The sequence below is a fragment of the Spinacia oleracea genome, chromosome 5, assembly GCF_020520425.1.
Source record: "Spinacia oleracea cultivar Varoflay chromosome 5, BTI_SOV_V1, whole genome shotgun sequence".
NCBI classification, from domain to species: domain Eukaryota; kingdom Viridiplantae; phylum Streptophyta; class Magnoliopsida; order Caryophyllales; family Amaranthaceae; genus Spinacia; species Spinacia oleracea.
The window spans coordinates 19428594-19450439 of record NC_079491.1 but is presented as its reverse complement, the minus strand read 5'-3'; the positions used below and the strand labels follow the sequence as shown (position 1 = coordinate 19450439).

The 21846-nt window shown below is 36.2% G+C and overlaps 1 protein-coding gene across 3 annotated transcripts; it reads left to right on the top strand.

Annotated features, from left to right (window-relative positions):
- The first annotated feature begins 3728 nt into the window (after positions 1-3728).
- Positions 3729-20065, top strand: LOC110796430 (carbon catabolite repressor protein 4 homolog 5). Of its 3 annotated transcripts, XR_002535587.2 has the most exons (15): positions 3729-4158; positions 8592-8755; positions 9057-9122; positions 9192-9244; positions 11166-11247; positions 13369-13415; positions 15078-15144; positions 15244-15336; positions 15414-15446; positions 15554-15642; positions 18236-18353; positions 18466-18551; positions 18636-18720; positions 19421-19558; positions 19638-20065. XR_002535587.2 is itself a non-coding variant. In XM_022001488.2 (14 exons), exons 1-14 carry the CDS (start codon positions 3747-3749, stop codon positions 19481-19483), a joined length of 1458 nt encoding a protein of 485 aa, XP_021857180.1. In that variant the 5' UTR covers positions 3729-3746; the 3' UTR covers positions 19484-20065. The 3 variants fall into 3 exon arrangements, 2 of the variants coding, with proteins under 2 accessions (XP_021857180.1, XP_056686394.1); XM_022001488.2 differs by having other exon boundaries at positions 19421-20065; XM_056830416.1 differs by having other exon boundaries at positions 8592-8759; positions 9061-9122; positions 19421-20065.
- The last annotated feature ends 1781 nt before the right edge of the window (positions 20066-21846 follow it).

Genomic DNA, 21846 nt, shown 5'->3' with positions numbered 1-21846 from the left:
TTCGTGGGGAATTCTTCTTGTTGTATTCACTAATGCTTTACAATGCTACATATTTATAGTAGTACAATGTTGGTGGTTTCCACCACTACACTTCTCTAGACTATTCTATTCTAGACTATTCTACTTTTTTCCCTTTGTAAATAGTTCTAGGTTTTTCTACTCTTAGATATTTGTTTAGGATAGTCTAGATATTTTATTACATGTTTCTAGATTTTTCTAGATTATTGTTTTTAACAGAAACTTCACTCACAACATCAATATGAAGACAATTAAAAAAACACCCCATAACAATACACTGGTGTTAATTTTATTAATAACATCAAATTAAATGACCAAGAAAAAATAGTCATTTTAACACTCTCATGCGTGTATAATGCAACAAAATGCAAAAAAAAATATGCATTCTAGTACGGGGAGTGAGCATGAGGTACCCGTGGTTGGTACATAACTACATTTGATGCACGTGGCAGCATGTGAACCTTCATGTGTCATCTGTAATCAGTCATGCACTTCAAATTTTTGAGTACCCACAATCACCCTGATTATCTTTAAAACATATATTTGAATAAGTTTCACAGTAAAGTATCAACATTATGTATAAGGTATCACTAAATATAATAAACTAAACCCAAACGCATTATAATAACACCTAATGTTCTAATTTCCCAACTGAACCTATGAACAACATATCATATAATAAAATAAATTACAATTGGTATCCGCATAACACTTAGAGCATCTCCAATGGTTGTAGCTAGGGACTAGCTTGAAATTTATAAAAGTTTCAAGCTAATAGCTAGACCATTGGAGTGAAACTAATAAATTAGCTTGGCCAAGCAAATTAGCTTAAACAACTAGCTCTCAAAATTGCCAAATAATTAACTGACAAGTGGGACAAATTTAAATAATAAGCTAGTTGCTAGCCATTGGAGCACAAATTAGCTAAACAATAAAATAGCTTGAAATCTTATGTGGCATAACAAGCTAATTATCAAATTAGCTTACTATTGGAGATGCTCTTATTGAGTTATTGACCCCGTGAAATTCAAACAACTACCGACTAATTTTGTCCAACCCTAGAATTAAAGGAGAAAGAGAGAGAAGGTTCAAAGACACGTAAATTTGCAAATCAATATCAAATAGAGTTCAGGGAAGTTGTGAATTCATCTAATTGCGTGATTAAGTGATCGGAAGAAAGCGATTTGTAGAAATAAAAGACGGGTATTCAAAATTTGGCAAAATGAAGTGTTTCAAGAAATGAAGGTGGATTTGATTACCTTTGAAGCTTATGTGAAGATGAATAACATCCTCGCGAGGAGTAAGAGCAACTCCAATGGTTGGAAAATGGACATGCTCACGAAAAAAAAGAATATATGAGCAGGTATTCCGCCATTGTTGCAATAATGACATCAGCAGCTACTAAAACATTGTAGCTATTTTGGACAGGTAGCTCAAAAAATAAAAGGGGAAAAATATGAATTAAATATTATAGGGAGGGATTATAGCCCACCAATGTGAAAGTTTGTAGCTTAAAATAATTGTAGCTAGAAATATGATGTGACAAACTCAGCTACATCACCTTGTAGCCCACCATTGAAGTTGCTCTAAGCGGCACTGTCGCACTGGAGGACCTTCACAGTCGCCATCAACGTCTCCCATAAAGTTCAATCATTTTACAAAAAAATGGTTATGTAAATGGATGGGGAAACGGGGAAAAAAGGAGCACAGAGAAATAACTAAATTTTGGAAGACAGGAAAGTAAATCCTGCAACACACTATTCTTAACAGAATCTGAATTTTTATGAAGAAGGATCCTAAGGTTATTGTGGCCATTATGAAAACGGTTTCTCTAACGTGTGCCCATGGACACACAATAAACCAACAAATTCTATAGTAATTATTTGATTATATGGACTCTTTGGCGGTTTTAAATAAGTCCTCTACTTAAATATGTAAGTATAAACATTACCTAAAAGTTTTAGAATAAATAATTCTCCAATATCCTCTTTTCCTTATTAAGATTTGTTATTAATGTTAAAACAGAAAATCAAAGAGTTAAAATAAAAAATAAAGAATAAAAAAAATGAGAAAGCTCTTATTTTATTTCCGTCTACATTTCTTCCCTATCTAACCTAACAAAATTGCAATGTTCCATTTATAGAAAAGAAACTAGTTTTGGGGCCGGGCGATGTCCCGGATTATTATATTAATAACATTCACATTTACTTTTATATTTTTATTTTTTTGCAATGATAACATGAAACATGTGATAGTTTAAAGTACTCCTAATTTTTCAATGGAGAACAACCATCTAAATTTCTAATTACAATTTGTTGTACCAGTTTCTTTTTATTTAAAACAAAGTTTTATCTTTGAGGATAAGCAAAATCTTTTGATTATACCTATTTAATTAACATAAGGTTTTGTTTAATTATCGGCGACAAAATCTCCAAGAATCTTAGCCGTCCATAAGTTTGGTGATTGTTCGTTAATGGTGGTGAGAACAAAAAATTTCTTGTTTAGTATGTGAAAAAAGGATACATAAGAACTTTAATTTATGGCATGATTAGAATTAAGCCGTTCAAACTTGAGCATCCATCGTCCATTTATAAGAGTATTGGACTATTGGGTCTTATGACTATCGATCACCTCTAGAGCCCTCTTTTTTTTTTTCCCTTTCTTTTACATACTGTTAAAAAAAATTAATATGGAAAAAAATCTTAATAAAGAAATGTAGAATAATAGAATAAGTTATATGAGAAACACTACGCATAATGGCAAGGGGGTATGAAATACACTTTCTGAATTTAATACACTTTCCAATTTATAAGAGTAAAATATTTCATATAATCAAATAATTACTATAGAACTTGTTGGTTTATTGTGTGCCCATGGACACACGTTAGAAAAACCGTTATGAAAATTACTAAGGGTGAACTTTTGGATTTTTAAAGGGTAAGGATTTCGTAACAATTTGACAAAAAGTTTAAATAAAAAAAATCCATCCATCATACCTCACAAGATTAAAACTAGTTACGTATTAAAAAAAAATTAAATTTACCTAATCAAGACGCTACTTGTAAAATTTGCAAGTGTTTGGCAATGTAGCGGTTAGTGGTGAGGTAGCGGTTGAGTAACTTTTACCAAACGTAGCGTTTAAAGGTAGCAACTAGCTTTTGATAAATCTGTAGTAAAATTTTAAATAATATATATAGCTTCTATCGTGTATTACGATATCAACCGCTCTATTTACCGAACACTCATATTAGTTATCCGCCACTTTAACCCGAATCCGGATTAACCCTAAGGATGAATCGGGTGCAAACACTAAAAAAAATATCAAAAGGTCTTGCATGCACAAGGTGTACACCAACATAACTTTTACCCAGTTTTCTCTAACTTTTATACAATTTTCTCTAACTTTTACATTATTAAAAAAAAAAAAAGGTTAATAGATAAACATTTTAAAGAGCTAAATGATAAATTTTATACATTATTAGTGATTTTGAAGAAATATTTTTTATTAAAATAAAAAAACAATTCAGTAAAAAATAGATAACTTTTACGTATATAAGAGTAACTTTTAAGTATATTACGTTAACTTTAACTTCGGTGTACAATATTTATCGTACACCCGTATAAATAAGAATTTGTGAAAAAATATTCTCCTCTAATCGACCCAACCCAAGCCCAATTCCCGAGTAGCTAAAAGAATACGAGCACTCCGTAAGAAATCCATAAAGAACATGAATCTATCATCTGTCCAACACAAATTGAAGAAATGGCTTTCCTTTAACTTTGCCGCGAACACAAATTGGGCAGCAACTTTATTTCACTCTCCAAAACTGAAATACTTCAACCGCCCTTCCACTCAACCACCGGTAACCATGGCGGATCAACACTCCATGAATTTGAAACCCTCTAATCGATTTTTGGGGAAACGGACAATTTTTTATGATGATGAAGAAGAACAAACCCTAACCCTAAATCGCTGCACTGTTGGGAGCAATTCTTCGAGCTCCAATCAATTTACATCATCTCAATCGTATTCGTATAAGAGGCATACCAAGTGGAAAAGTAGAAAGCTAGAATCTTCAAATACGCAGGATTTTCGAAATTGGAGTTATTCGGCGGATTGTGATCCTTATGATATTAGAGGTAATTCCACTCTGAAATTAGAATCAATCAATTTTTTTGGTCATAATGAGAATGTTGCGTGTTTTTCTTCGTGAAGTTGGTGGGTTGATTTTGATTTTTTTTTTAAGCTGAATTGCAGAAGTTCATTATAGGAGTAAAGATACAGCTGCTGTTATGTTGGATTTCTGTTTCTTCAATGCATTTTAGTAATTTTATTTGTTATATATTCAAGGATTATGATTTATAGAGTATGATATTAGTGTGTTATAAAATAGATTTCAACACACTAATTAGTGAGAAAGATAAGTAGGATAGGGAGTTAGGGACTCGTTGCGGCTGGTGGGACACTTGCCCTACAATTTTTAGCAAAAGTGAGCAAAGTGAAAACAATATGTAGTGATTTTCGTGTACTGAAAATGATATATGGGCTCAGTCGTTTTCCGCACTGATAAAATACTTGCGACAATTTTTTAATAAAGGAAGAATTTTTATTGTAAACACAAGTTTGTTATGATGTGCTACCACTGTAACCCCAAGTTATTGTTTTAATTTGCTTTTGTTTCCCCATCAAGTTATTGTTTTAATTTGGAACTTGGACTAAGATATTGAGTTTTATGTCTAGTGTTCAAAGTTTTTTAACCTACATGTCATTACCAAATACCAATGGTTATTTCTTAATAACTAAATTAAGGCAATAATTTATGGAATTTGAAGTTTTATATTTGGCACCCTACCAATCTTAGATTCTTGGATCCGCCACTGGTTGCGGTATAGGGAAATACAGGATTAAGACCTGTCCAGGATGTAAACCTTTAAGTTGGGGCTTGCATGAGGTGGAGGATACAGCATTACGGCTGATCATAACTTGTGGTTATTCTTTAAGAATACCCATACCATTCTCAGACATGTTTTTGGGTTGTGGAATGACTAGAATCAACAATTGCTATTCGAGAATTCAAGAGTACTTTAGAGTTGCTGCTCAAATGTTCTCTCATGATTTTAGCATCTTAAGCAATTTATGGATGCGGACATGTGGCCATCTTCAATTCTAACCGTAGTCACAATGATAGTCTCATGTACAGTAGTGGTGGTGTTCTTGAGGTGATGGTCTTGAATTGTAATGCGTTAATCAGTTGTATTTATAATGATGATGTGTTTCCCTTGCAAATGCAAGCCTAACCCATGCAAAAATAGAGACACATCTTCCAGACCATTGGTTGAAGATACATCATAGTTTCGTGCTTTATAAGAATATATGCGGATTATATTCACTGAGATAAACGATTTAGTAATTTCAATCCGAAGCTGAATTGTTGAGATTCTTGTAACTCTGTGTAGAAACCAATAATCTATGTTTAAATATCATATTTTCTTAATAGAATTATCATCCCGGATAACTGTTTTTCTTATTTCAAAAGCATATTAAGATCTAGAACTTCCCGTTTCTTCTGCTCTTTGCTGGATCTTTGTGCTTGGAATTTACCTCTCTTACAGGCCAGATGATCTGGAACTTTATGTAGTTCAGGACCATGTGTCTGAATTTCAAAAACTTTGGTCTGTTTAGCAATTTCCTGCTTTACCCCAAGATTTCAACAACTTGAATTGTACAACTATGATGGAACCTTTTTACTTGGTCTAATGTAGTATCAAATGTTACATGAAAATAATGTGGAATGGAGATTTTCCGAGTTTAACTAACCTGGAATTACTGTTCAATTCAGCGTATTACAATACCTAATTGTATCTAAAAGATGAATAAAAACACGAATACACCCTTGGGCTTAATGCTTAACGTTTATTCTAGGGGTTACGGTCTTGTTATGGACAGAGACATACGTGGGGAACAAATTTCTGATGGTATCTAGAAGGCACATTATGGTGCAAGTCTTTCATATAAGTAGATGCCTCATGTTCACCAGGATGGTGGATATTGATAGAAAATACTGTTGCATATCAAAACAAGTCTATAACTACCATATAGGTATCTGCTGTCATGATGCACTTCTATTCCTGGTAATGGAATAATGGCATTTGTGGAAGGGAAGTGCAAATTATCTTAGCTCTATTCATAAGCTATGCATTCTTGTGTATCCACCCCGTTGAAGTTTCTTGAAGCTTGCAACATGTTTATGTAGTATAAATGGGTGTATTGGTGCTTCAATGGATTTCTTGAAGGTACCTAGTGTTGAAATCTTCAATTGCTATTAGCCTGTTAGATTTACCATACATTAATCTCTATTTTAGTCTTCATCTTTGTGTCTGTAAACACAAATTTCAAGTATGCAAAATAAGAGAATCAAAATATGTGAACAAAATAATATTTTATTGATTTTTGTATTTCGGGTACAATCTCTAATATTTTCTCCTCTGATTCGATCTCCACTTTGAATTTGACTGGCTCACGCACTGGTTTGTTTGATATGGTTCACGGGCAGATTTTATTCGGTTCACGGACAGATTTGATTTGTACTTGAATGATGGCCTTTGGGCTTGATCTTGTTCAAGGATTTTGATGTAGAATAGTACGACATGTCAGTTTTGGATGCTTGTTGTTCTTCTTCTACGTGAAGGATTTGATGTTGTTCACGAACCAATTTGATCGGGACTCCGGCTTGATCTTCTTTAAGGTTGATTTTCTAGAATGGAAATGCACGTCAATTTGGATGCTTGATGTTTTTCTTCTAGGAGAGAGTTGTGACTAGACTGGCAGAGAGAGTATTTGAGAGTTTTAGGTTTTGCTATCTCTTTCTCCTCTACATGGAGAATGAACTGGAGCACTCTATTTTTTTAGAGTTAGGAGACATCTAGGGTTTTCAATGTGCTTTGGGCTTTTAGGTTGGACTTAACAATCACGACCCATTAAATAGTTTTAACCTTTTTTGTTGGGTTTTAACCATTAAAATAAATGAATTCAATAAAAATAACTAAAATGGGTTAAATTATATTGGTTACCCAAATTAATTAAGTTTAATTGACCATCAAATATATACCGAGTCAATATTTTGACTTTTGACTTTAATAATATCCGACATGGCACATTTGCAAATTTTCCGGGCCTACAGTGTCGATGTTTCATTTTGCTACTCATTTGTGGACATATCATGAGGATATACATCATTAGCGATTTAGCGTTGGATGCACTGGATGTATGCAACATATCCGTTGTATAGTTTAGATAGTGAGTCAGAGACACCTTGCAACTTTGCAAGAGTAGGCTAGCTTGGTAAAATTACCGGTAGCATTGATGCTGTTGCCCAATGTGATAGTTCTGTAGCAGATTTTCATTTAGTTTAATGTGTTTGTAAGAAGTCATCAAGCATGCATTATCCTCAAGAGTAAGGATGACTTGGGATTTGTTGCTAGGTGGCCTGATTCATGAGCTGGTTAGAGACTCAGGTTATCAAATCTTGACTTGCAGACCATTACTTTGACAAGCCTTGTAAGTTGGCTTATGTATCCTAGTATATAAAAAGGCTCAAGGCGCACCGTCGATCGTCGATCGGGTCCTTCTGTGCCTAGGCACACCTTTGGGGAGCCGCGGTGTGCCTCATTGAAGTGAGGCGTATCATATAAAAAGTAAAAGAATTTGACTGATGTGTGCCTCAGGTTTGCTGTAGTGTGCCTCTTTAAGGTCGCCTTGAGTGGGAAAAGAAGGCGCTTCAACCCCACTCTCTAGTGCGCCTTTTTATACCCTGTTGTATCCACATTTTGGTGGTGTTCAATCCACAAGTTTTTATTCCAGCTTGGTTAACCCGGGATTGTTCTTTGCTCTTTTGTTTGGCGACACTCCGGGTTGTTCTTGCTTTGTGATACTTGGATTGTTGCAGTGACTCATTGAGCTTGTTCTAGGTTTCTCTCTCCCCCTTTTGGTTATATTAAAAGGACGACAAAGGGGTGTCAACAATATACAAAAGGAGTTAGTCATAAATCGTCATGCCCCCAAGTAATTTATGGAAAAAAGGATACACTATTCTAATTGTTCCTCTATTAATATGTGATTCAGAAGGGTAGCCTTGTATATGTTCTCTGCAAAAATAATCTCGTGGGATAGTATAATACTAATTTTCTATTTTGATTTGGATTCTGACTTGTTGTCCATTTCTGATGGAGCCAAAGATTCATTTGTTCTTTTGGCTTTTAGATGTAACGGACTCAATAAAAATGGCTCTTAAAACCTCTTCGCTTCCTTTCCATGAAGTAGAAGATGGCCTTCCCGTTGTCCCGTTATCGCTTTTGGGTCAATTGGAAACAACCTCTCTGCAATTGCAGGGGTAAGGTTGAGTACGTCCGACCCCCCCCCCCCCCCCTTACTTCGCTTGTTGCGCGAGCCTCTTTGAGGCAATGGGGTAATGATAATGATGAATGATTTGGATTCCGAATTGAGATGCAACTGTTTGGACTTTGAATCTGATTGCAGTTTCTCCTTCGTTTTGTTTATTTATAAAATTTTACAGATAAGATTATCCTCGTATCATACAACATTTTAGCCGTGGAAAATGCATCAAAGCATCCTCATTTGTATTTAAAGGTTCCATTCAAGTACGTGAAATGGGAGCACCGGAGGGCAGCCATACGCAAAGAGTTAGCTCAGTACGGTCCTAGCATCCTGTGTTTTCAGGCAAGTCCAGTTTCTTGTTTCCTTCTCTGAATATGTGATTTATGTATATATTATGACTTCGAAGGGGATTGGGTGTATGGTGCAATACTAGAATTTGATTTCTGTTCTTCTCGAGGGAGATGCCATAGCTATTTGTTTTGCAAGATTAATATGTTCACCTTTCCCATCTCTTAAAAAAGTATTTCTGCTTTTGCCCCAAGTTTCTTTTCACTTTTGGTTTGGTGCCCTTTTCAGGTTTCAACTTTTTGGCTTTGTAGAAATTTAGATTTCTTATTCTTCTTATTTTTGCATTTGACTGCAGGAAGTTGATTGTTATAGTGATTTACATGATGCCCTTCAACAGGATGGATTTGAAGGTGTTTTAAAGGTATTAAAGCCTTTTATGCTACCTTCAAAGGGACATGTTGACAAAACTTACTTCCTTTTCTTGTCGTAGGCTCGCACTGGTGATGCTCGGGACGGATGTGCGATATTTTGGAATTATAAACGGTAATAATTTTCTGCATCTGGTTAACACGAGCTCTCTGAAAAAATGTTAGTAAGCATCTGAATGAATGAATTTTTCTCACAGTTATAACGAAGTGCTATTAAATATGTTAAAAGTAAAAAACTTCCCCGCTCCTTTCACATTAGTCCGCGGAATATAATGACCGAATTTCTTAAATTGCTTTAGTAGAAATTCTCTATAGCCTCGGAGAAGTGATCTCCAAAATGTGTGATCTGTGAGAAATTCTTCTAGTTTTCTACTTTTTTTATGGATTTTGGGAATATGGCTTGACATTTATGATTTCTACTATCTGGCTTAATGTCTTATCATGGAATTAAGAAAAAGCTGGTGTGATGGATTCTTGAACTATGCTGATATGTTTCGCATCCACCACCCTCCTTTCAATCCCAGTAACAACCTATTCCGTTCCTCTTCCTGCCTACAACCACCCGTTCACTCCCTGTTCACAAGCACTGCTACAGCCCACTACTCCCCATAGACAACCACCACTCCTACCTTGCACAAAAATATAGCCGCACCATAACTACCAGTCTAGCACTCCCTATGAAACAAAAAATCACAACGTCTATCATCCCCCATTGGCCACTAGCCCACTACTATCAAAAGAAAAATCAGGTCTGGGAGAGAGAGGAAAGAAAGAGGAGGCACGCCACCATCCATTCAAGCAGCAAAATAAAATCTTGCTATTGAGTTCCCGCCTATGGTGGTTGGAGCTGGCCAGAGCCAAAGGTTTCAATGCTAGAGCTTCATCTGTCTCCGGCCACCAAAGATTATACGGAGTATCTAGGATGGTGATTAGTGGAAAGATAGTGTGGTAATGACATGAGAAGTTGCTGGCACTGGTGTGGTGAGAAGGCGGCAAGGATTGGTGATGTCAGATGGTGGTGGTTGATGGTAGGTGAATTAGGGGGCTGAATGTCATGAATGTTGATGGTGCTTAGACCAGAGTTGAAGAGTGGACAGATGATTGGGCTGCTACTGGAGAGAGCTAGAGGGTGAAGGATATGGTTGTCGTCCTTTTTTTCCCATCCTAAACAGAGGAATGAGATTTATTCCTCAAATCAAACAAACACAAAGGTTGTTTTCCTTTCTCCCTGGTGAACTCCCCTTTTTTTTTCTTCCTGTGTTGCTGCTGTCTAGTATCCCTTTGTACGGAGGATTCTTGAGGGTTTTGCTAAAAATCCAGTGACCTATGAGGGGATTTGTGGTCATTAAAGGGGAAGACAGGAGGGACCATTTTGTTGTTAGTATGCAGAGGGTTTTTTTCGGAGCCAATTTTTTAGTAACAAGTTCTTGTGTGGTTGTGATAGCTTTCCTTGCATCTTTATTGAGTTTTACGGCTGGGGTGTTCTCGTCATAGTCTGTGATAATATATACAGTGTTTGTAGCATTACCTTTGCGAGTTTGTCTTTGGAGGGCCCTTTGTCTGTTTATCCTCCTTCGTTTTATATTAATTTCTTCTACTTAATGAACCATTATACCAAAAATAAATGCTTAGATCTTTTAGTGGTACTGGAAAAAAAAGGTCTTCCTTAGTACTGACTGAGAAGGTACAGCTTGAAGGATATTTCTCCAAGATGCTGATTTTTATGATTTTCAGTTTTTTACCATCATTTCCTTGTTTGCTGTGGAAGAAATTTCATGGAGATTATTTGGATCATTAGTCTTTAACTATTTACACTTTTCAAGCCCTCTGTTGATTATTCTCAAATCCTTATTAGAAAATTACAGGTGGTAACTGTACACGTTTAGCTCATTTCAGACGAGTTAATTTTGGTTCAGCTTTAATATTGAGAATTTACTTATCATAATGATGATTTCTATCTGCTTGGGTATCTTTCTCTTACTGAAGTTTACTGCACTTTTTGTTTGGCTGATGCTATATTTTTGCTCTGGGCACAGGTTTAAACTTCTGCATGAGGAAAGCATTGAATTTCAAAGCTTTGGTTTGCGTGACAATGTTGCACAATTCTGTGTACTGAAGGCATGTTGATCCCTTGATATATAATATGTTTATTAGGTTCCTAGACATGAATGCTGTAGCTAACTGTAGCACTACATGACATTTGGTGGAAGTCTTAACCATGGTTTTTTGTGATTTTTAATATTTTAAATCATATTAGGTTTGTTCCTTTTTTGGGGAAATTCTGAATGGTATCAATCAAATTTTGCACATAACATTTGGTAGCCAAATTGTTTTTCAAATATTAAAGATAGCCTTGTTACTGTTTTCTACTAAGAACGCATAAATGATGGAATTAACGTAAATTTAACTGTTTAATGCTAACTATGGTTAACTAAGGTTAATATCAAAATCACCTAAATGGCCCTACATTATTTTTGGAGACCAAGAATGTACTTTCACCCCTCAACATAACTCACCATCTCCCTCAATCTCTGATCATTCAACAATGCAAAACCATAGCAATTCCTCTCTTTCTTCGCGTGTTTTGCTTTCTTTGCAAATTCACAAGATTTGAATAGATGCATTGCAAGTTTTTGTAAATAGAGACATGTAAAAATGTTGAAAACAGCTGGGTTCAAGAAGTTTGGAAGTTTGGTCTGCTACTCAGGAGAAAATTTCCCAAATGGAGTCTGTAAAGGGAAATAGTTGCTATTCTTCCATAGAGAACTGGAGTATTCTTTCCCCAGTAAGAAGCCTATTTGACAAAAATAGATTAATATTCTTTGCCCCTAGGTTGCTTTTGGTTTAGTGGTCCAGAAAATGTCAATTGTATAGATTGAAAAGAGGTAACATCTGAATCACTGACCCTTTAATTAGACTGGATAGCGGTTGGAAGCATGAATCCCGATCTGCCCAAATCACTGACCATTTTATTTGACTGGACAGCAGTTGGAAGCATGAAATAATTTAAATTTTCCAACTAGTCACATCTAAGTTGAAATGGGCTAATTCAGAGTTTAGAAGCGGCGAGGATGTGATATTAAAGCTTAGTAATGGAGTACTGATAACACGGGTCTTTATTCCTAGACAAAGATGCCAGAGAAATTATTGAAGACGTAGTTTGTTTTCTGTCAAAGCTCCTAAATGTTTATGTCATAGAGGTGATTTTTATGTTAGTGTTTTTCTGTAAAAATCTACTTTGTCTCGTGTGTTCTGTCATATTTCCCTCTACCCCTATTGAAGTGACAGCTAGTGGCAGTGGACTGAAGAGTACGAGTTACTGGTCTTATACATGGTATAACATTTTCTCATTGATAGCCCTGTCCCCTGTGTTTTAGTTGATTATATTTTACCAAGGACAGAAAATGTTTTCGTAATTGACCCTGTATTAATGCTGATTCTACCTCGTGAGACGTGTGACTGATGATTAACTATTGGATAGTTTTCCCATTAAGTACATTCTATTAGGGTTAAGTAAGTAAATAACAACAAAAAACCGTATAAAGAACACTAATATAGGGTCATATGAATTGAGTTTTATGCAATATCATGACTTGTATGATTTTGTGTTCTTTATTCAATATTTCAATGATATACTCCCTTCGTTCCGTGAAGATCATCCCACTTTCCATTTTGGGCCGATCCATGTAGTTTTTCCTACTTTCACTTTATTCAGTTTTTGTCAAAGAATACTATTATTTTTATCTCAACTTGGTCCACTTTGTGAGGTTAATTTCTCTCCTCGAAAAGTAATCACATGCACTCACTTGATATGTGGACATATAGTAAGCGGGAAAAAAATCTTGGAGCGAAGTGAGTAAGTCACCTTAGGGCTAACTTCCCAACCTTTTCACTGGTTACCAAATATTTCAGCGAAAACACAGGGCTACCAATAAGATTTCCCCTTTAATTTAAGGTGCACAAGTAAGTGCTGTTATTTTTTTCTTTCCTCCTCCACACCCTTTCGATTTTGTGTGCCTCGTCTGGAGGAGAAAAGTTGAGGAAGGGGGCGCTGGACTCTTTGTTCATTCTTGGTTTTTGTGTGTGTTCAATTTATTATTGTTTCTTCTTGTTGCTCTAAAATTCTACCTGGTGTGCCAGACATTTTTATTACTTTGTGATGGTTGAGGTTCCACTGAAAGGATGAACCTATACCCCAATTGATAGAATGACCTTGTGTCTATTGATCTTTTGTAACAGATGAATGATGATCGATTGAATCCTGATTCGAAGATGTCCAAGCCTAGGTAAATCCTGTATGTATTAACTGAGTAAATACTCCAGAGTTTTATGGGTTTAAGTGAGGGCTTTTGTAATGAGTTGCAGAGGTCTATGAAAGTTGTTCTAAAATTTAATGTTAGAAATCACACTTATTCTGCTCTTATGTTAGGAAAATATTTTAGCGGAATCAAGTGCTCTCCTTTATGGATCCTTTTCTGGATTCTCTGGCCTGAGAGTGGGAAGAAGAATGGAGATTGGTTGTGGAGCGGGAAGGAGATGTCACACTCTAAAAAGGATAACCTTGGGATAATGTGTAAACTTTAGAAGGGGTTTTGTTAATTAATACTTCCTACGTTTCACTAAAGTTGCAACACTTATAATTTGCTCAATATTTTTGGCAAGGGGAGAGAGAAAGCAAATATGTTGCAAACCCATGTGATTATGCAACAAGTACCAAGTACAAAAAGTATATTTTAAGGAAGATAAAGAGTAGAGAAGAGAGAATTAGTGGGACACGTTTGATGAAAATAAATGGGTTAAATTGTACTTCCTCCGTTCCACAATAGATGCATCGTTTATCATTTGCGCACTATTCATCAATTAACTTTGACAATCATTTTTTCACTGTTGTGTAGAAAAAACATAGTCAAGTGCGATCTTGTTAAATTCGTATTAATGCAAGGATTTCAAATATCAACTTTTTATATTTTTCACTTATACGCATTTAGAGATATTAATGTTCAAAGAAGTGTGTTGGCATGCGTGCAAATAGAAATGATGCATCCTTTGCGGAACGGAGGAAGTAGAATTTACCAAAAAAGAAGTGTGACAATTTTTTTGGAACATCCTAAATTAGCATGTGTTGCAATTTTAATGAAACGAGGAAGTACGATGTACTTACTAGTTACTAGTATACTCTCATATTTTTTGGTGATGATTAATGTCTCTTATAGGCTACAGCGTAAGCATGAATACTACTCCAATATATATTTAGAATTATCATTTTAGGATTTGGGTTTTTTTCAAATAATTTAACATTTTTATCCTGTTATTTATTGGAATGTGAGATTTGAAGCCTTTGAAATACTCCAGCATCTTCCTTTTCTCCCGACTAAAGGGGTGACTTTTAAGAGTCATAGGAGTAAATGGTTTTTTTTTAAGAAAGTAAATGCTATTGATGTCTCTCTTGCTATTCTCTTTTGGGCCCTTTTTTCTCTCTCTTTATAGTCATCCTTGTAGCCTGCTAGACTGTTACTCTCTTTCTTCCATGAGCCTGTGACTCCCATAAAAGACTTACTTTAGGAAAAGAGAAAATATGCGTCTTAGTTCTTGTGCCAATCACTAGAATGGCAATTATAAAGAAACAGAGGGAGTCTTTATTGCTGAAGTTCGTTCACTTAAATGATGTATTTTTTTAACAAAATATAGTTTATTTAAGCAAATTGAGCATAACCTTTGTATTTCCAATCAACTTGTGAACTTATCTATCACAAGTCTTTCTTTTTAAGAAGGATCTGAGATGGGTTGGCGGAAAGATGAGTGTAGGATTAGTTAGTAAACACTTTCATGTTATCACTCTGTTGTTTGTCTTTCTTATTTCATGTCAGCCCAGTTACAGATACTTCATACAAGGTATTATACGAGTCTTAGCAAAAAAAATAACTGTTTCTACCTGTGGCTTCATGTAGATGTCTGGTTGTCGGAAATATACATGTTCTTTTCAACCCAAACCGAGGGGACATCAAGCTAGGACAGGTACTGCAATGTATAAACTATTTACATCCGGCTTCATCAAATTTGTTTCTATTTTGTCTATAGACACCACTGACTTGCCTTTCAAAACAATTGTTCTAGATACGTCTGTTTCTGGAAAAGGCACACAGACTCTCAGAAGAATGGGGTGGGATCCCTGTTGTACTTGGTGGTGATTTTAATAGTGTTCCTCAGGTATTCCTACAGTTTCAGCTATGAAAGTTTGCTGCGTCTCATAAGTTATTGTCTGATAAGAGTATTTGTTTTTTCAGAGTGCTATGTATCAGTATATATCCTCTGCAAAGGTAAGCAATAGTCTTTCATGATGAACTATCCTTGATTGTTAATATTGTTATACATGTGTACGTCTTATTTGCAGTTTGCTAACAGGTATGTTTTGTGTCTTTTGAAGTTGGATGTTTTACAACAGGATCGAAAAAGAATATCTGGGCAGATTGAGAAGCCACTATGTCACTCTTTTTTAACCAAGGGTACATTCAGGTATTTCCTTTAGTTCCCACTTCCCAGCCTCTCCATGAGGCGTTGAAAGCCGCATGCAAATTTCATAAAAAAAGGCTTGCTTTCCTCCTTCCCCTTCTGTCCTCACCTTTTTCATATAAAGATTGTCTTCATACAATTACTTAGCCTCTTAGGTAATAGTTGTCCTTGAATTTGTTGTTTAATTAACTAGATGAGCTTACAAATTAGATGGAAAAACTGTTGCATGCAAAGTGTTTACCAATTAAATCTTATCGGCGTAGTGCAAGTGAAAAAGAAGATCCATCAAGGATGAGATTTTAACTAGGAAAAGAGATGATGATTGCAAGAGATTCTAGATCATAATGCTCAAAGCCCCAAACTCATTTGTCCTGCTTCTGCATCCTTTGGTATGAAATTCTCCAGAATTTAGCAAAGGTATGATGTTAAATCTGTGATATATTCTTGGGATGTTATAAAGACTTTTGATTGAAAGATGTTATCCTTGTGATTGTCCACAAAAGGTGCTTTTATGGATGCTCTCTTTAAGTCAAGGATCATTATTTGTGGCAAGACTTTCTAGATTTTGAGAAGCTTACTATCTTATGTCAATGCGCAAGAGTGCCTTAAACAATCATTGGCTTGTTTTAATTGAAGATTCTGAATGCTGAAAATGAAGATAAAAGTTAAGTTGCAAACCATTTGAAGAAGTGTGTAAAATCTACAAAGCGTAAGATGAAACAAGTTATCTTGTCCCCAGATCTTTTGTTGTTACGGTCTGTTATCTGGGTTCTAAGGATGTAAATGCAAGAATTAAGAGAACAGGAATAAAAAAAAAACCAACCACCTCCATGCAAAATATAATAGGAAGTTTTGCTAAACATGGGGCTCTTATTTCACTGCTCGTAGTAGTGGTACATATTCCAAAAAACCAGTTCCTCTCAACCATCTTCTGAAACCCGCTCTTTCCAAACATGAAATTAATTGGAAACTTGTTTCATCTTACTCAACTCGGGTATAGTTAGCCGTTTGAGGATGTTGGAGACCAAAACCTTGTTCTCCATGACTTCCATGACCGAATTGTGGGCATCTGGTTTCTATTTCATGGGATGAATGTTACACCACTGCCACCTGATTATCCTCTTTCAGTTTTCTGCCGGCTTATTTTTCAAGGCAAAGAAATGTTGTTGTCCTCCCTTTCCGAAATCCTTATCTCCGATAGTTGGTGAAAAGCCATTAGGAAGAAAAGGAGAGAAATTGAGGTACTTGAGAAAAACAGAGTTAGAGAAAAGAAGATGATGAGTTAGATTGATGGAGATAATTCATTGTTATGGAGGATAGAGGAGAGAGTAAAGGGTTTTGGGAACCTGTGCTTATAGCGTGGGAAAAAAAGGCAGCTTTTATCCAAAATATTATATAAAAAAATCAGTTAAATTTTATACTATGCAAGGACTACAGGATCACAACGGTAATGCGTCTTATATTTTATTTGGCATTTTCCATGAATTATTGGTAATTTTATGCACATCAATGTTGATCATTTTTCATGTTAATTGTTATTGATACATACCTTCTTTTAATAACTACAATCAATCAATATGGTTATTACTTATTGGTAATACTTAACTCCGCTAAGATATAGTGACCTTTTTAACGAAATATATGATGGAAGAAAACACAAAGAGCGAAAGTTCAGTCTTTGCATTATGTCTTAAAAAAGTATCATAATGCAAAGACTTTTAACTTTGACATATTCAATGAATAAGGGGTGGGTAGACTTTGAAGATGATAAAATAGTTGGGATTGAAGTTATCCGTGAAAATTCATTCTTTGATCACTTATATTGTGAATTGAAGTTTGTATCAATTAGGTTCACCTTAACACTTTATCCTTCCCCTTTATTACATGGACCCTACTTCGAATCGACTTGATAATGTTTGAACTCTTTCTAAACTTTGAAAAATAAACATTCGTTTTAAGAATTATTTTGCATTCTACACTATCAATTTAATTGTCGCAATTTAATTGTCCGTCCCAATTTAATTGTCGCAATTTCCTTTTTCGTCCGTCCCAATTTAATTGTCGTAATTTCCTTTTTCGTCCTTCATAATTCAGGGTGTGTTCTATTCAACTTACTGACCCGAACTACTACTCCCGCTACTACTACTTTAGAACTTCTTTGGTTGAATATGTTTGGAAATAAGCTTTTACAAGGCGTTGTGAATTTTTTATACCCCCCTGCACTTGTGTGAGTTTTGTTCAACCTTGCATTGGGACCTGATTGTTGTTACACCTTGCTGGTGGCTTTTCTTTTTTACTTTGGTTGGTGATTTTAGCAAGATTTTTGTCTTAATTAGGTGGCATTTATGATCTTCAGATATTTAAGTGATGGTCTAATTATCCTTATACACCTTTTTTGCTTGGCCACTTAACAACTCCATATTCCATAGCCACAAACCTAGTAGTGCTATATGCAGATAGCAAGAGTATAAGATGCATCTAATCAGTATTCGGAAGTTTTAATGTGGATGTGGTCAGTATCAAATTAGATATATTTTGCTGACTGAATCAGTTTTCCCCTTTGTTCTGATCTAGTGTACTTCTCATGGAATGGCAGGCAAAAGCGATTGACATATACATGGACTGACGAAGAATTGAAGCTTGCTACTGGCAGTGAGGAAGTCACTTGTCTACAACATAGCCTAAACCTCCGCAGTGCATATCTTGGTGTTCCTGTAAGATGGTCTCGGGTCCCCAAACATCTTTCACATCGCTATGGTCTGTTTAAGATATCTTCAATTTTGGATTTCATTGTATTGCCTGATGTTTGGCAATTGATTTGGTCAGGGGACTGTCACAACAAGAGATAATCTCGGAGAACCCTTGGTAACATCATTTCATTCCAAGTTCATGGGAACTGTGGATTACATATGGTAATAAAACCTGCATGTTTAATATCAGGAGTTATTTGAACTCGAGATTAAGAGCTGCTTATATCATTTTGTTGCTTGCTGCAGGCACAGTGACCAACTTGTTCCTGTCAGAGTTCTTGAGACACTACCTAGGAATGCATTGGAAAAAATGGGAGGGCTTCCCAGTAAGGTACTTTATAGACTGAAAGTTGTTAATCTGTTATTCACCATGATTATGAAATTTCTTACTTCCTCTCTTACGGTTGATATGCTACTGCCTGCTGGTAAAAGGATTGCTTGGTAAAGAATTTTTTTTTGTACCAGCTGCAACCTGGCCTTTATTGGTTGTTCTTAAAATTTTGTTGTCAATAGCCAAGTGTCTTTGTCAAGAGCTATGATCTTCCAGGGTTAGGCTCATCATGAAAGTCTAGAATATCTGGTCTCCCCATACTCATATGAACATAGAATTGAAATAGCTTATGTAAACATCCTGAAGTTGGTCAATGAACTAAAATTGTCTATCTTGTGAATTTTTGGTATATTGTTGAGAACTGGGATTACTTCATTTCTGTAGAAGGAATAAGAACATTTAGGGTTGGGGGAAAAGTTGGTCTCCGAATGAATGCCACTATGAAGGGTTGATGGTCAATCACAAAGCGCTGATGGTTTGTGCCTTTGTGGTTCACAAGTTTGTCAAATCACTAGTGGTCATAAACTGTATACGTAAAATTTATGGTGGATATGCTTTTGATTACAAAGTTATTAGGAGTTGAACTTGTCTGGTACAATTTTGCTGCTTTTTAAATTTTTATTTAAAACTGATGCCTTGGCCTCTATATTGCTTCAAAGCAAATAATAGTGAGTTGACAAAGTTGTTGGTTGTGGTGTAGATTTGGGGCAGCGACCACCTAGCATTGGTGTGCGAATTTGCTTTTGCCAAGAATGAAGCTTAAAAGAGGTAGCAGCTGCTGCCTGCTGGCACACTTGTTCCCAAATGGAGTTGCAACCACCAGACTTGGAAAAGTTTGGTAAGTCTATTTGGTTTCCCCCAATGAAATTCTCAAGCAAATGAACTATTGGATGATTGTGATTCAATCACTCTTTTAGAATGCCAAGTTACCGAGCTGTTAAGTTGTCTGAGGAAACAGAATAGGATGAAGAAGGGGGGGTCAAATCACGAGGACGAGCATTTCGGCACTGAGTCAATGGCAGCTAGCATGGGTTGAGAAGGTTGGGCATATGACTGGATATTTACTTAATTAAGGCTTAGGCAAAAAAGTATACATGGGTTGAGAAGGTTAGGAATAGAGAGGAAGAGACAGAGTGCAAATGGGAAACATACCATAAGAGGTGTGAATCAAACTCAAAGAGATATCCCAAGTGATACGGAGCAATAAAAAAGGTACGGAGGAACGAAGAAGTTCCATTTGAGTATATTCATGGTCCTTGTAGGCTAATTTAATGTCATTTTTGGGTTGTTCTTGTTGATGTCTGATTTGATTATTGAGGTGAATTTGCCATATTTGACCATGTGAGGTTAACTTGTCGTATTCAAGCTCATTCTAGTGTAGTTATGGACTTGTGGTCAATTTGGTTTGCTTTTGGTTTGTTTAGAATCGATTTGGCACCAGCGAGGTATTGGCCTGGTTTTTAAATGATTTTCATACTTCCGTATATCAACAAAAATCAAGGAAATGATGAGAGAATTAGTGAAATTTGATTTTTTTTTCTTTTATTTATTAATGTAAATGTTACTTTTAACGTTATTCACAAGTTTTACTATGACTATCAAAACACTTATCCTAAAGTACTCTGTAAATAATTAAGTTAAAATTCCCGAAAAAGTCTTTCTAAATTACTTTCTCTGTTTCTAAATAGTTGTATCATTTTGACTTTTAACACCATTCACTTGTCTTGCTTTGACCTCAATTTTCTACTAATAAATAAAATTAAAAATTATTATACAAAGTATTATTAGGTTTGTCTTAATATATATTTTAAATATATCAACTTTTTATAATTTTTACTAGTACATAATTATAAGTGTTGATGGTCAAAGTTATGCGTTGGCAAACGTGAAAGTCAAAACGGTGCAACTATTTAGGAACGGAGGAAGTACAAAACAACACTTGGATCCTTGGATATTTCTCCATCCTCGACCATTTCAACCTATAGCTCTAATAGAATTACATCATCGGATCAAAATCAAAACTTGCCTTTATGCATCGTCAAAAAAAAGTCTCTCCCTCGCGACGGCTAGGGTTTGAGTGTACTCTTGAACAAGCAAGTTCCCCCTTGCCCTAGAGCAAGTTTCACCCCGCAATGGCGGAAGATCTATCACAAATTTGCGCTCAGTTAACGATCACTGACGGGGAGGATGATATTGTTGACCTAGTCGAGGGATCAGACGGCAAGGTAGATGCAAAAATCGAACTATCGCTGGTAGGGAAAGTATTAACGGAGAGGTCCTACAATTTTGGGGCGATGAAAAATACGATGAACCAAGTATGGTCCCTTTCAAAGAAAGCTATTTTCCGGGAGGTAGAGAACGGATTGTTTGTTATTCAGTTTTTCCATTGGCGAGACAAGGAAAAGGTGCTCGGGGGTAGGCCTTGGTGTTTCGATCACAACTTGATCATATTACAAGAATTATCGAGTGGTGTTCAGCCGGGGGACGTGGTGCTCGACAGGTGCCCGTTCTGGGTCAGAATTTATGACCTACCTTTTGGGAGGAGGACTCTGGAGAACGTGAAACTCCTAGCAGGGAAGGTGGGGGAGGTAGTGGAAGTGGAGGAAAATGAGATTGTATGGGACAAGTCAATGCGAGTTAGGGTTGAGATGAGCGTCCACAACCCGTTGCGAAGGATGATTCGTTTTAGAGGAGGGGCTGGGGAAGTTCTGGAAGCCAGGGTTAAATATGAACGGTTACCACACTTCTGCTATCGGTGTGGCAAGATGGGACATACAGAGAGGGATTGCATGGAGGAAGCTAAGATAGTGGAGGGGAGAAAACAATTTCTATGGGGGCCTTCCTTAGTGGCATCCCCGCGGAAGGGTCGAGCAATGATGGAGGAGGAGGTTATGGAGGTGAGGAAGGGGAAACGCGAACTGGTGTTCCACACGAAGCCGAAGAACCAGATAACAAATGAAGGAGAAAGAGATAAGAGAGTGGAGAGGGCTAAGGAGGGAGTGGGTAATAAAGTGTCGGTTGTGGAGGGGGATAAAGGGCTGGCGGGGAAGGACAGTAGCGATCGAAGAAGGGAAGAAGGGAGTGGGGTGGTAAAGTCAGTGGAGGTGGTGGAGGTAGGGGATAAGT